The sequence below is a fragment of the Rattus rattus genome, chromosome 7 (genome assembly GCF_011064425.1).
Source record: "Rattus rattus isolate New Zealand chromosome 7, Rrattus_CSIRO_v1, whole genome shotgun sequence".
Lineage (NCBI taxonomy): Eukaryota > Metazoa > Chordata > Mammalia > Rodentia > Muridae > Rattus > Rattus rattus.
Window position 1 is genome coordinate 83,531,607 of NC_046160.1, and position 16,225 is coordinate 83,547,831.

General features: G+C 41.8%; 1 protein-coding gene across 1 annotated transcript in view; it reads right to left on the reverse strand.

The window, feature by feature from the left end:
* The window catches only part of Map4k5 (mitogen-activated protein kinase kinase kinase kinase 5), a 92,508-nt gene that overhangs the window by 60,635 nt on the left and 15,648 nt on the right, over positions 1–16,225 (reverse strand). The window contains exon 2 of the mRNA XM_032907869.1: positions 11,158–11,215. Coding sequence (XP_032763760.1) covers positions 11,158–11,215 — 58 coding nt within the window. The remainder of the gene's footprint in view (positions 1–11,157; positions 11,216–16,225) is intronic.

Here is a 16,225-nt window from a genome sequence, read left to right on the forward strand (position 1 = left end):
ATACACTCTGATAACTCCAGCATTTGGGAGATGGAGGTGGGGGCCTGGGCTACAAAGCCAGTTTGATGACAGCCTGGACTCATGGGACCTTGTCTCAACAACAAACCACAACTAATAACTATAAAGAGATAGAGGAGAAAAGGAAGAAAGAGAACGGTTTGTGGGTTTCTGGTTCCTGCTTGACTGCTGGTCACTGCCAGCCACAGACCTGTGGAGCAAGCATCAGGCTACACTAAGCACTCAAACATAACACAGGAAATCATGGTGGCACACACCACTCGCCATCAGACCATTTTCTAGAGCATGTCTGAGGTCTGACCAAAGAACAGAAAACTGCGGTTTTCTCACAACAGTGGTGATCACAGCCGGGCCAAATCCTGTCTCATGCCAGTATGTGTAAGGTGACGGCTATTGGTTAATACAGAGTCTACTTTAAGAATGAGACAGATAATCAAATCATCCTGAAAATAATCATTTTTCTGTATATTAAAAAGACAAGAAGAACACAGGGCCGCAGAAAGACAGCTGGCTTCACTTTAGTGGTCAAGAAATGACTTTCTGTGCTTATCTTCATCCTTAGGGCCTACCTTAGCCTTTCTGTAAGCACTATGAAGAGTCTCAGAAGCGATCTGCTTCAGTAAAACACTGACCTAAATGTTATAAAGTTAAACTGCCAAGGGCAAATCAGAAAGGCTGTAATGAAATTTAAGACTCTAAATTATCCTAAACCCTAATTTTACCTATGAAGGGAAAGTTGTTACTAAGTCTCCAGATGGCATTTCATGTACTTGATGATAAAACAAAACCCTTTTTTTTTATGGTCTACCAGACATAGGCTCCTCCTGGCCACACTGGCAAGCCACTACCTTTTCATGTCTAACATAATTCTAAGCCAGTTCATCTGCTAAGTCAATACAAGGAAGGGCTTTTGTATTATACTGGCATCAGTGCAATTTATTAAGTTGCTAAATGCAGCTAAGAATTCAATAATGCTGTCTAGAGAATTTTTTAAAAATATCTGAACTGAATCCTAGGAAAATTCATTAACATGCTACTGTGTTTCTGAGTTAACATTCCCAAAGTCTGTTACAAACGCATGGGAACTACAATCTACTTTGGCTTCCCAGACAATGCTGAAAGAAAAACACCAGGCCCACTCAAAAATTTATCATGAAAAAAACCAAAACAACCCAACTACAGGATGCAAAAAACATGAGCATTCCCTTTGAAAGAAAATTTTAGACAACAGTGCTTTGACTTTTTAAGGAAATGAAAGGAGAAAAGTGAACACAGGGACATCCAGGTAACAAATGAAATAAAATAATCATGGTGCCATGGAGCACACTCCCGGTACGGAACTAACCAGAAGCAAGTTGGAATGCTGAAGGAGGCAAGTACGCTCTAGATACATGACGGACAAAAATACACTTACAGAAAAGACGCCTAAAGACAGATCTGCCTGGAGAGAAAACCGGCAAGGCATAGGTGAGGGGAGGGACTGTGAATAACTGGCATTACTTATTTTTAAAGAATTCTCTCCCTTCCCTTCCCTCCCCGTATGTGGAGGCCAGATGAGGATGACCGGTCCCCTGGAACTGGAGTTAACATATGGGGAGCTGCACAATATGGGTGCAGGGAACTGAACGCAGGTTCTATGAAAGAGCAGCATGAACTCTTTTTTTTGTTTTTGTTTTCTGGGGCTGAGGACCGAACCCAGGGCCTTACCACTGAGCTAAATCCCCAACCCCAGTATGAACTCTTAACTGAACTCTGGAACTGGCATTCTTAAAAGCAATGAAGTTTTTTTAAAAGTCTAAGAAATAATAAAAGAAAAGTTGTAAAAAAGAGAAAGAACAGATTTTCAGGGGGGAAAAAGTTGTAGAGTTCTCAAAAATCAAAATATAGTCAGTCCATGAAGAACCTGGCTTTAAAGACGAGAGCAGACTGCCAATCTCCCCTAATGAGGAAACAAGTTCCCAGGAAGGGGAGAGAGATGCCGCCAGGCAGACCCAAGAGCAGGCTCAGCAACAGTCAGAGGAGAGAGGCTACAGACTTCCTGGCAGAGGAATGGGTGACAGGACTGTCCACTATTAATGCCCATGCTTCTTCAAAGGCCACAGAAGCAGACATGCTTTGGTAGGAAGAATATGAGTGTGTGTGAGGTGCGTGCTTAGACTGTCCTATGTCCTATGGATGTGGAGACCGAAGACCATTGTTCTTGTGGATCATACATTGCATGAGAGAAGCAAATATCCATATAGGACAATATCATGCAGTTACATGCCATGCAAAGCTGCAACCCCACAAGGATGTGGGTTAAGTTGCCAATGTAGACATAACATCTAGGCTGAGTTCTGAATGGCAAGGAGTCTTCTAAACAAAACACCAGTACCCTGGTGGAATGAAGAACTAGTTTAATCTTGGGCCACTTAAATATGAGAGAACGGAGGCAGAGGAGTGGAGGGGGAAACATAAGGGACCTGCTCAGAGAAGGGGCTGAGCACATCATGCAGGATTTTGTGAGCAAGGCTGCACATCTGAGTATGACTTCAAGTGTCCCTAGAGGTCCAGGGAGGGCTAGCAGAAGTCAGCTATGACAAACATGGGCGAATGCAGACAGACATTCACACATATACAGGGAGGTGGTGTGGAGAGACAGACATTCAGGATTTGTTTTGGAGGAAGAACTGAAGGCATTTACTAACAGATTGACTCTGGAGTATAAAAATAAAAATAAAAGCAAAGACCAGTTTGGAGCTTAGCTGATTTCCAAAATGAGGACGACTAAGAGAAGAACAAAGCGGATGGGAAGACAAACCAATTTGTGGGTACAGACTGAATTATTCCTATATTTAAAGGAAAGTCTACTTGTGTGTAGTCCTTTTTTATTACTGTGATAAGAAAACACTTAGTTAGGCTTTCTGTTGCTGTGATAAAACGCTATGATCAAAAGCAACTTGGGAAGGAAAGGGTTTATTTCCTCTTACAACTCTCAGGTCACACTCCGTCACTGAGGAATTCAGGTCACAAACTCAAGGAAGGACCCTGAAGCAGGAACTAAAGCAGAGACCATGGAGGAAGGCTACTTCCTGGCTTATTCCTCCGGGCTTGATCGCCCTGCTTTTTTATACTCTCCAGAACTGCCTACCCTCCAGGGATCTGTGCCCTCCCACGTTAATCATTAACTAAGAAAACGATCCACAGGCTTGTGGGGTAGAGCTTCTCAACTGAGGTTCCTGCTTCCCACATGACTCTAGTGATGTCGAGCTGACGGAATCTGACTAGCACAAATGCCATGGCCAAGGTCTAGAGAAAGAAAGGTTTATTTGGCTTTATAGTTCTAGAGAGGTAAGAGTCCATCAGGGCAGGACTCAGGCTGCAGTGGCCTTCATAAGGAACAGCTAGAGAGCTCACATCCTGAACTACAAGCAGGAAGCAGAAAGAGCCAATTCAGGATGGTAGGCGTCTTTAAACTCTCAAAGCCCACCTCCAGTGACATAAATCCTCCAACAAAGCCATACTCTTAAGTCTCCCCACATAGTCAGATGCCCAAGACCAGTGTTTCTCTGCCTGTGGGTCACAACCCTTGGGGCCGCACATCAGTTATTTATGGTTCATTACAGTAGCAAAATAGTTACGAAGTAGCAATGAAATAATTTAATGGTTGGGGGGTCACCACAACATTTGGAACTGTATTAAAAGGTTGCAGCATTAGGAAGGTTGAGAACCACTGCCCAAGACTATAGCGAATATCTCATTCAAATTACCACATTACTTAATGCTAAAACATAAGTCAGAATAGCAAAGAACTGACACAAAAATATCAACAATGGGAACTGAACCAAGATAAGTAGAAAACTACATCTGGATAACTGGTTATTACGCTTATACATAGGTTACAAAGATGATAAATATTTCTAAAGAAAGACTTTAAATTTATCGTATATGCATGGGTGTTCTGCTTGTATGTATGTATGCATGTATGTGCGCCATATGAATGCTGTGTTCATGAAGGCCAGAAGGAAACACTGGATCCTCTGGAGCTGGAGTTACCAATGGTTGTGAGAATGCCAGGCTTTCCACCATGGACCATCTCTCCATGCCTCTGCTCAACTCCTTTTCTGTTTGCTTTGTTTTTTAACTTGCTGTTTTGAGACAGGGTTTCTCTGTAGTCCTGGCATTCCTGGAACTCATGTTATAGACCACACTGGCCTTGAACTCGGAGATCTGCCTGCCTTGCTTCTGGAGTGCTAGGATTAAAGGTGTGCATTACTACACAGGCTATTTCTTAATAATGTTGTCCAAATTTAAGCCTGTTATCCAAAACTTCATAGACCGCTCTCTGATAAAACTAGGTTATGTTTCTTCCAAATTATCAACAGCAGAAATAAAAGAAATTCCAGGCCATTAAAAAACTTACGGGGGGTGGGGAGGTGGGCCCTGGAGAGATGGCTCAGCAATTAAGAGCACTGACTGCTCTTTCCGAGGTCCTGAGTTCAATTCCCAGCACACATGGTGGCTCACAACCATCTGTAATGGGATCTGCTGCCCCTTTCTGGTGTGTCTGAAGACAGCTACAGTGTACTCATAACAAAAAATAAATTAATTAAAAAAAACCAACAAAACTTACAGAGCGAGTGGGAAGGGAAGGCCCAATAATCAGAGGTGATTTAAGTCCTCAAACACCAGAACAAAGTGTGCCGAGATGTAGGAGCATACAGACTTCCAGGCTTTCCAATGCAGGGTGCTCCCCAACAATTCTGCTTACATATTGGACCTCTGCACCTCCAATGTTTCCAGATCTTCAACTGCCTCGAGCCAGTGCCTCATTGTCTCCAAGTGCCACAAACCTCCCATTACGTGAATGTCTACAAATGCCTCCAGGATCCCCAGTGAACCCAGGCTTTCAGGTTCGCCCCGTCCCTTAGCTCCACTTGTGGCTCCTCAGGTTCTTCCAAGGCCACAAGGTCCCTGAAATGCTCCTGGGAGTGGAGAGGGTGCACCAGGTATAGCCCAGAACAAAAGAGTAAGGTGGAAGAATTCTTCTTCAAAAAGTCCATGTATCTTTCCTTCAAGCAATGCAAAGAGTTGGAACACAGCATTTGTGTGATGGATACCAGATCCAGATATGGTTTAAGAACCAGAGGTCTAGATACTTCTGGGAGCATTCCAAAGAATGTCTAAGCACACCTGGGAATCGAGGTGGGAGAGCCCATGCACACTGCACCAGCACAGGAGGTCATGTCTTCACTAATGCTGGGGCCACTGGTGATCCTATGTCCCCAAGCCTCACAGATGTTGGCTCCCTTCTTCAACCCAGCTCCTCTGGTATCTTCTCATCCCTTCTCCAGTCTTGATCAGACCTGGGGAATATTCTGGGTGTGGTGGTGGCTGCCCATACCCAGACTACAGCAACCACTGGCCCATTTCCAACAACAAAAGCCATGGACCTATCTGTAGTGGTTCAAGACTCATCAGACTCCGCTCCAGAGATAAGACGGAGCCCTAGCCAAAGCTGTAACACTCTGTCACCTTCACAGAGCCAGCAGCCACTCAAGCTCCCTCAAAAGCTACAGCTTTGAAGATCCATGTAGACACAAATATTGTATCCCAGGACTAGTTCTGGGTTCAAGGCCTCTCAAGATTTGACATTCCCCTAAATACTGTGTTGTTTATCAAATCTGTTGTCCCTGACTTTGCCCAACTCTACTTACCATGAAGTTATTTCTGGGAACCCTTTGGTCCCTGTTGCTTATTGTATATTTTACTTTGGTAAATTTTATTAAAGTCATGTGCAGTTTTAAAAAAATGTACCGGGAAGGAAAGATTAAGAACAAAACAAGAGCCAGAAAGAAGAGGCAGGCAGATCTCTGAGTTTGAGGTTACCCTGGTCTACAGAGTGAGTTCCAGGACAGTCAGGGCTACATAGAGAAAGCCTGTTTTGAGAAACAAACAGGTGAAGTGAGATCAAACAACGTATTGAATATATTAATGGACTCATCTATTATAAAGGGAAAGGTTCAGATTAGTTTATAAAATAAACAAATTCTAATTTTTCTAGGTGAACTGCCTAAAATAAATAAACAACAAAAAAGCAAAACCAAAGAAACAAGCAAAAGACCCAATGACTTAAGTATTAAAGTACAAAATGCTAGGCTGGCTCACTGGGATAGGCAACACAGAAGGGGAGTTGGCACTACCATAACTCACTGTAATGGTTTGTATATGCTTGGGCCAAGGAGTGGCACTATTAGGAGGTGTGGCCTTGCTGGTGTAGGTGTGTCACTGCGGGTGTCACCCTAGCCCTAGCTGCCTGGAAGAGGGTCTTCCACTAGCAGCCTTCGGGTGAAGATGTAGAACTCTCAGCTCCTTCTGTACCATGCCCGTCTGGATGCTGTCATACTCCTGCCTTGATGATAATGGACTAAACCTCTGAACCTGTAAGCCAGCCCCAATTAAATGTTGTCCTTATAAGGCTTGCTCATGATGTCTGTTCACAGCAGTAAAACACTAACTAAAACACTCATCAAGGTTAAAGTCAGGGTAAGGAGAGCACTGGGAGGAGTAGAAGTCTGAGGGCACAATACTGGGAGGACAGAGTGCTGGGAACACTAAAAGTAGATATCTGATGACAGCACTGGGAGCACCAGGAGTGGATATCTGAGGACAGCACTGGGAGCACCAGGAGTGGATATCTGAGGACAGCACTGGGAGCACCAGAAGCACTAGGAGTACTGAGGACAGAGCACATGAGGGAAACAACAAGCCACTTACCAAATAAGCATTAGTAAGCAACCACGGCATCATGCATTAATTCCTTTGCTCTGCCTCTTCCTGTAAAATACACACTCAAGTCCTATGCCCTCCTGTTATCTTCCCCATTCCTACATTCTGAATGGCTCTCTCATGCACTAAGAGTCAACAAACAGCTGCTAAGAAATGATATGGTCGTGACTCATGAGCGAACTGACACTACAAAAGACACAATAAACAGACAATGTCAAAGACAAGGTGAAATGGGCAGAGCCCAACACACAGTCCAATCAACACTTCGGCAGTCCTTAATGCTTAATACGCAATACTGGACGCACCATCCTATAATGTGGAAGCCTGGAGCCAAAGCCACCAGTACCTGTAACGTGTGTGCATGCCAAAACCATCAAAACGGCATCAGCTCGGTGGGACTGCCAGAGACAAAACTGTGTAGGAGGTTTGAGGCGCTCCTCTCTACAGCCAGGCACAGCCGTGGCAAATTGCTGTTGCAACTGCTCGGGAAGCTGAGGCAGGAAGACTGCCTGAGCCTAAAAGTTTGAGGTCACCTTGGCTAATAACTGAGACCCCTGTCTCCAGAAGAAAAACAAAGAGATTTAATGTTATTGAAAAACGAGTGAATGAATGAATAAATAAATAAAATTTGAAAAAAAACGAGATTTTAATAGACAATGTAAAGGTATATTACTCAAAACCAGGATGTTACTGAACTTGGAATACAGAGCAAAGACCACTGTATCAAGATATAAACCCAACTAATACACCTCAAATTTGCCAATAAAAAAAAAATTATAGTTACAGTTGGAAAAACTGTTCAGCAATTTGAAACCAACCACAAGGCTCACAAGGCTCACAAGGCCCGCCTGAAGCTTGCTGCTGTTTAGAACAAAAGCGTCCTGGTGGAGAACAAACTTACATGTGGAAGGGGAAACCGTAAGATAGTTCAGCTAATTTTAAAACACAATTATCTGCCAGGCGGTGGTGGTGCAAACCTTTAATCCCAGCACTCAGAGACGGAGACAGTCAGATCTCTGAGTTCAAGACCAGCCTGGTCCAGGACGGCCTGGACTACACAGAGAAACCCTGTCTCAAAAGACCAAAACAACAACAACAACAAAACAACCAAAAACATATAATAAAGAGGGAGAGAAGAGAACAGAGAAAGGAAGACTGTCTTTATGCAGACAAAGAAAATACCTGAAGCCTAGTGCAAAAATAAGGACACAGAATTCACAAGGTTACTAAGTTACTAAGCTCAAAGCGCAGGCAACATCTAAAAAATTAGTTTTAATAATAACAATAATTAATAACTGACAGAGGGCAGGCAGAGCAGGCGACACAGATCAACCATCTAGAAAAATGGCCGACGCAGAGAAGCACGGCAGGATGCCTGAGGACACCCAGAGACCTGTCAGCTGCCGAGCATCTGAGAGGAGTCCCGGTGAGGATCCAGTATTAACAGTGTAGCAGTCGCCAGAGGCCTCCAGCCAGACCAATGACTCACTGCAATGAAGATTTGCAAGTAAAGGCGTGTGGACAAAAGGGCATGCTACATGACAGACTGCAGCTTCCACAGTGAGATTATTAAAAAAACAAAACAAAACAAAACAAAACAAAACAAAACAAAACAAAACACCCCAAACATTCTTTTTGGGAGGAGGCTGCAAGAGCAGAGGACAACATGGAAGAATGGGGGTACATGATGTGAAATTCGCAAAGAATCAGTAAAAAGTTTTAAAAAATGGTCAGATATTGAGGAGATAGACAGCTCATTGGGTAAAGTGTTTGCTGTACAAGTCTGAGGACCTGAGTTCAGATCCCCAGAGCCCTTACAAGGCTAAGTGTGGTTACATGTCTACACAATTCCAGTGCTACAGCGAGATGGAAGGTGGGAACAGAGACTCCCCAGAAGCTCCAGGGAGAGTGCTTTAGTGTATGTGGAAGTGAACAGAGACGCAAGGTTGTCCTCTGACCTACTCAGACACACACAGACACAGGCAACAACAGATACACACATACACTCATACACATCATACATTCACAAATATAAACAAAATGGTGAAACACTAGTGTTACATCATCAATGTTTACCAAAACCTGTTCTCTTTGTGAAGGAGAGTTAAATATTACTTACTCTTTCGGAATGACCTCTAATAGGAAACCAATGGTTTTTATAAAACAAGGAAGTAAGACTTTCAACCTTTCAAAGAGTCTTAATTTATTACCCAACATTTAACCACTAAGCTAAACAATATCATACACGGTACAGTTCTCTTTTTCCTGGTGTGCATATGTGTGTGAGTATGCATGTATGCAGGTCAGAGACTGACAGTGGGAATCCTTTTTGATGGCTTCTTACCTCATACATGGAGGCAGGGTCTCTCATTTGAACAGAGTTTAGCGAACAGAATCGAGCTAGCCAGATTGCTCTGGGGTCTGTTCTGTCTCCCTAGTGTTGGCACCACAGGAAGGCCTCCACACCCACCCAGCATTTGAGGGTGCTGGGGGACCAAACACCAGTCCTTACACGTTCAAGGCAAGTAATTTACCTAGTGAGGCACCTCCTTAGCTTTGATCTTGTCTTTTTTTCTGAATCATTTTTCTATACTCTTTGTTTACCGGTGAATGAGAGCTGCAGATTTTTAAAATGTATAAGGTGAGTTATAATCAAAAGTAAGCCATGTACGAGTAAACCAGTCAGTACAGGCCCTATGCTCTTCCCGTGGGCAGCAAAGGGATAAATATCTGTGCTTCCTCTTGGAGCCCAGCCTGGCCTCCTGGACCCAGCATGAGACGTTGACTCAAACAGCTCCTCCAGGGAAGTTTGTTCACAGACCCATCTATTTAGTTGGTGACATTTTGGAGATCAGTCTCTACTTATCATTTGGGATAGTAAAGTTATTCTGAAATATTACAATTTGTTATTGTGTCAAGAAAAGGCATTGTGTCATATGGGAAAACTTCATTATCAACTGTTCCAAAATATAGTATTTCCAAGTATCTCTGTCAATTGAAATAATACAAATAATGACCTAAAAATGTATCCAAAATATGGAAGCCACTCAGATGAAGAATCGCTCGTGATAATAACCACACACTGTCACACATGCCTCAGTTTATAAACCAGGAAATGAGCAGACCACCACCTCCCAGGTCTAACTACTGTTCCTGTCACTAGACACCTTCAGGAACTGGCTGGGTTTTATGTGGTCTTTGTTTTCAAAACAAGTATCTCAGTGTGTTTTAAAATAATCTCCTAAAATGTGAAGTGCTGTTCAAATAAGCATTGAGCTGAGATTGGATTTATGAAAACTAAAGCAATCAGGGAATAGCTTATATACACAGTATCATTATCTTAATATTAACTGACTTGTCCTTTGCAAAGTCACAGACGCTTCCCTAAGTGAGTTTTAAATTCATATTTAGTAGTAAACTTTTTTCTTTCTCATTTCATACAGTAAGCTGTGCAGTCTGGTCATTCTCGCCCACCCCTCTCATTCCCCAGCCCTCCTAGCAGCCCTATAGTCTTTCTCTCATTTGCTAGCTTTGGTTTTATTTAGTGTCCCCCAGAATATAATTAGGACTGTGTGTGTGAGTTCTAATTGCATTATTTTTTTAAAAAAATTATTCATGAGTGTTTTGTGTGCATACATGGTGCATATCAGAAGAGGGCATTGGATCCCATTACAGATGGTTGTGAACCACCACGTGGTTGCTGGGATTGAACTCAGGACCTCTAGAAGAGCGGTCAGTGCTCTTAAGCACTGACCCATCTCTCCAGTCCCCAATTGCACCTTTTTTTTTTTTTTCAAAGATTTATTTATTTATTATTTCTATGAATACACTGTCACTGTCTGCAGACACACTAGAAGAGGGCATCAGATCTCATTACAGATGGTTGTGAACCACCATGTGGTTGCTGGGAATTGAACTCGCGACTTCTGGAAGAGTAGTCAGTGCTCTTAACCGCTGAGCCATCTCTCCAGCCGCACAATTGCACCTTTTTAACAGCTAAAGATGGAGTTAAAATGTTCACTATGATTGCAATAGAAAATTACTTTGTTGCTGTGAACCGATGCAACTTAAGACTTTTGAACATGTACATTTCAAATTAAATCTCCTTTAGCAACAAAACTGTCACATAATTGTGATTATCTAGAAATTTAATGTGTGATATAATTTAATATGATCATATTAGAAATATTCTATTGATCTGGAACACATACTTATTTTAGGAAGAAGAAAAAAGGGAAGAAACACAGAATATTCATGTCTTATAACTATATCAAACACTGATAAAAATGTATAAAGTATTTTAATACAAGCCCACAGAAGGTAGGGTTTAATCCCTAGCAACATACACATAGACATTACATAAATACATACCAGGCTCCAATTTGATGATTTTTACTGCAGCTAATTCTCCTGTATGTACATTTCTGGCCTAAAAACGAAAATAGAAAAATTCAAGTTTGTTAGTTGTATAAATATTATTAGGTACTAAGCTAATAAGTTGCCTATCAACCATGCTTTTAACAAAACATCAAACTCTTTACAGTAAAATGAATATACTCATTTACCTATTTAAGAATATAGAAAAGACATAAAAATCTTTTTTAAAAATTACTTTAGTCCCATCTCTTTTAGTATTATTTCCTACAATATTTTTTCTTTATACGTGGTTTATTTTCTCAGTAAAAGGAAAGAAAAAAGCATAGCTAGATTAGGAAATACATCTGGCATTCTATTGTATAATACAGGACTACAGGTAATTATGTGCTGTACATTAACAAACAAATGACAAATGTTTCAAGTGACAGATAGGCTTACCCTGACCTACGCATATACACTGTATCCACCTGTCAGTCCTAACCTCTTAAATATATAAAATTATCACCTATCAGTTTAAATAACGAAGGAATGAGCTGGGCACCAGGGCACCAGCCTGTAGCCCTGACTACTGGGAGGCAGATGCGGATCACTTGAACTCAGGACTGAGACCAGGCTGTCTGCATAGAGCGATGAGCATTTTAATAAATGAATAAACAAATACAATTTCCATTTGGCCAAAACCACAAAAACAAGCCCTTCATATTCATTTTATACTATAATCACAACCACAAGCCACTAAATAAAAAAAAAAAACAAAACCCCTGAATGATTCATATTTAAATACCCGGAGAAAGCAACCTTTGCCGTGCGTCCCCCTCCCGATCTACACAATATGACTGTGCATACGTGTGTGTGGTGACGATGATCCCCTTACTGTCTTTACAACATTTGCAATGCTGCAATCTTCTACCTAGACAATACAATTTATATAACTTACTACTACTGCATATCTAGGATTTTAACATTCTGCAAATACTGCCGAAGGAATATCCACCATAGCTTTTTATCTACCCAGAGCTTTGATCATGTCCTTCATACAAATCCTGAGAAGAAAAACCACTATTTATAGTGGTCATGGTCAAACTGTAATTAGTGCTACAATGAATATCCCTTCAAATATTTTAGCATGAATCAGCTTATCAATAAAGTAACCTAGACAGAGAATTCTTAGCTTAAATGGTATGTGGACTTAAAATATCTGTGCTTCCACGTTATTCTAAAAACTGTTTTGACACTCTGGAAATCAGTCTGGAGGTTCCTTAGAAAATTGGACATGGTGCTACCTGAGGACCCAGCTATACCTCTCTTGGGCATATACCCAAAAGATGCTCCAACATATAACAAAAGACACGTGCTCCGCTATGTTCATCGTAGCCTTATTTATAATAGCCAGAAGCTGGAAAGAACCCAGATGTCCTTCAACAGAGGAATGGATACAGAAAATGTGGTACATCTACACAATGGAATATTACTCAGCTATCAAAAACAATGACTTCATGAAATTCACAGGCAAATGGATGGAACTAGAAAATATCATGCTGAGTGAGGTAACCCAATCACAAAAGAACACACATGGTATGCACTCATTGATAACTGAGTGAATAGTAGGCAAAAAGCTTGGAATATCCAAGATATAATTCACAGACTCATGAAGCTCAAGGAGAAGGAAGACCAAAGTGTGGATACCTCAGTCCTACTTAGAAAATAATCACGGGAGGTTGAGGGAAGAAGGGACTTGGGAAGAAAAAAGGAGGGGGAGAGAAAAAGGGGGGGGTGGGATCAGGTTTGAGAGGAGACAGGGGAGATGTAGAGAGTCAGGAAACTGAACAAAGGTGTGTAGCAATGGGGGATGGGGAACTGAGGGTAGCCAACAGAAAGTCCCAGACACCAGGAAAGCAAGAGGCTCCCAGGACCCAATGGGGATGACATTAGCTGATATTCCCAACAAAGAAGAGAGAGAACCTGTAGAGACCATATCCAATGTTTGGTACAGCCCACAGTTGAGGGATGGGGCTACCCACCTTTCTCAAAAATTTTAACCCAGAATGTCTCCTGTCTAAAGGAAAATACAGGACAAAGAGTAGAGCAGAGACTGAAGGAAAGGTCATTCAGAGACTGCCCCACCTGGGGATCCATCCCATCTTCAGACACCAAACCCAGACAGTATTGCTGATACTTCAAAGTGTTTGCTGACAGGAGCCTGATATAGCTGTCTCCTGAGAGGCTATGCCAGAGCCTTACTGATACGGATGTGGATGTACACAGCCAACCATTGGACTAAGCCTGGGGACCCCAATGGAGGAGTTAGGAGAAGGAATGAAGGAGCTGAAGTGGTTTGTAACCCCATAGGAAGAACAACAGCATCAACCAACCAGAGCTCCCAGGGACTAAACTACTGACCAAAGAGAGCACATGGAAGGCTCCATGGCTCCAGCTGCATATGTAGCAGAGGATGGCCTTATCTGGCATCAATGGGAGGGGTGGCCCTTGGTCCTGTGAAGCCTCAATGCCCCAGTATAGAGGAATGCTAGAGCGGGGAGGTGGGAGGGAGTAGGCGGGTGGGTGGGTGGGCGAGCACCCTCAAAGAAGCAGGGATGAGGGGGGTAGGATAAGGGGTTTGTGGAGGGGAAACTGGGAAGGGGCTAACATTTGAAATGTAAATAAAAAAAAATAACCAATAAAAAAATTAAAAAAACCAAACTGTTTGACACATAAAAGTACACTTTGTCCTTAAATGTGGGATGGTATATAACATACATGCTGATCTGAAAAACCTGAATTTGTCTTCTCATCACCTCAGTGGTGTGTGCCTGCTACCGAGAGCTAGTGTAGATACAAATCCGTATTGCTTTAAAAATATTTCCTACCTGCTAATCACACTCCGAGGTGGCCATTCTAAAACATCCCATACAGTAAACATCACAGATGCTGTACATCCTTACTGATTCTGTACATCTTTTCACTATTTAAATTATGTCTCCTAAATGGTTTCTAACATTATAGAATTTCATGTCAAAGTTCACGAACTTAAAGCTGCTGTTCACACAAACTGTTAAAACAGCATAAAAACATTATATTCTCATGATTAACATCAGATCTCATTTTCACTGTGACCAGTTGTATTCCACATGTGAAAATTAAATTCAATTACTGGTAACCTCTTTACCTTTATTATTAGATTTAAATGTCAACTTTTGGCATAAGAATAGGTACTACTCAATCAAAGAGGCAAGAATGACTTTGGTAATTTGCTGGATTGAGTAAATCACACCAGAGAACTAAGAGAAAGAAAAGGGACACAGAGAACAAAGATGCAGGAAAGACTGTTACAAAGGAAGACCCCGTGCCTGAGAGAGCACTGTGGAAAACAGGAAAGACAGACAAACAGACGAGAAGACAACTATCACTGTCCACGACGGAAGTTCCAGTGACACATGATGAGCTCACACAGTCCTCCTGAGCTGGACTAAGAAAATTCTTTCATTCCCCATTCGTAGTTACTACTCCTCAAACCTTGAACACACTTAGGAAAAACGGGGAACAGAGAAGTTTCACAACCTTCCTAACACTCTCTTTTTACCCTTGAATAGAAGAACTACCCATTAACTTCAGGTCTTGTAGCTCTTGCTACAGTTCAGCATTTTAATCTGTGCTAGTTGTAGGAAGACTGGTTTGTGTATACTGAGCTGTCCACAGGCCAGTGAGATGACACAGGAAACACATGCCGATCAGCAATTAATTGAACTTCTGTGATTCTTACCCAGTGGATTATAATGTGTGTTTTAGAACAAAGAGTCCACAATGACAATTGCTACACCTGGATTGCTTTATGGTTTTTGGAATCCTTCACATGTTATTTAATTAATTATAAAAAGATTCAGCTCAGAAAGTCAAATGACTGTGCTGATCACACCAGGTGATGAGGTTCCTCTCAGAACAGGGTCCCCCTTTCCTTTTCAACTGTATCAGGTACTTGATAAAAGTACTTAATTGTACAATATTTAACACTGACGACTTTAATTGAAAAAAAAATCCACTGACATAATAATCTTTCACACTGAATTGACGGTTTCTATGAGATTTTATTTATTCATTTCCTGATGCAGGTACAGTGTGGATAAATGCATGCTAGACAGGCCACATTTCCAGGTATTTGTGGCAATTTTTAATGTCACAGAATTTGATGTATTATACATTAAAGTTTTTCCACAGAAGAGTCTTTTAAATATACTGGAAAACACACAAACACACACACACACACACACACACACACACACCCACGGCTAGAAACCTTCTAACATGTGTGAAATTCACCTTGAAGGATGGATAAAATCCAGACTAAATTCTTTTCTCATCAGCCTATAGCAAAGAGAGGACTGAGCGCTTGTGTGCTTGCAAGCCGGCTCCTTTCCTGACTTCCCTCTTTGTCTAGACCTTTTAAGCCCTTCACTAGAATTCTATAGAAAACAGGGAAACAACTAGGGACAGAGTGGAAGTTCCTTGCTGGGAAGAAGGGCGGAAGGATAAAGGCAGCAGAGAACATGGAGAGCCACTAGTAAGAGCCACAGAAGGCAGTCAAGCCGTAAGTAAGTCAAGGCGTAAGTCTCAGGTCAGAGACCCAGGAGACGCTGCCTGACACAATTCCCATCACACTAGTTACCCCGAGACCGACATGTGGAAGGGGCTCTATCAATCCTGCGAATGCGGAGAATACAGTGCTCTAACTGCCTGTGTGTTGCTAGGACATGTTATAAGACCGAAAAGACTGAACCACTTTAGTTTTGCTTTTGTTGATTCATTATTATTTTTATTTTCACAAACTAAAAAACTTTTTTGGCAAAAAGGCTATAAAACTATATCATAGAGTAGATTTTGTTGTAAAAAAAAATTAAAATGTCAGCAAAACTCCTTTCTCATTTTCCTAAGGTAACTACTGCTGACAGTTTAGAGTGCATGCTTCCAGGCTTTGGATTAGGTTGGGTCTTTTTTAAAGATTTATTTTTATTTTCTGTGCATGGGTGTTTGCCTCATGTATGGCTTCTACCATCCACAGGCCTGGTGC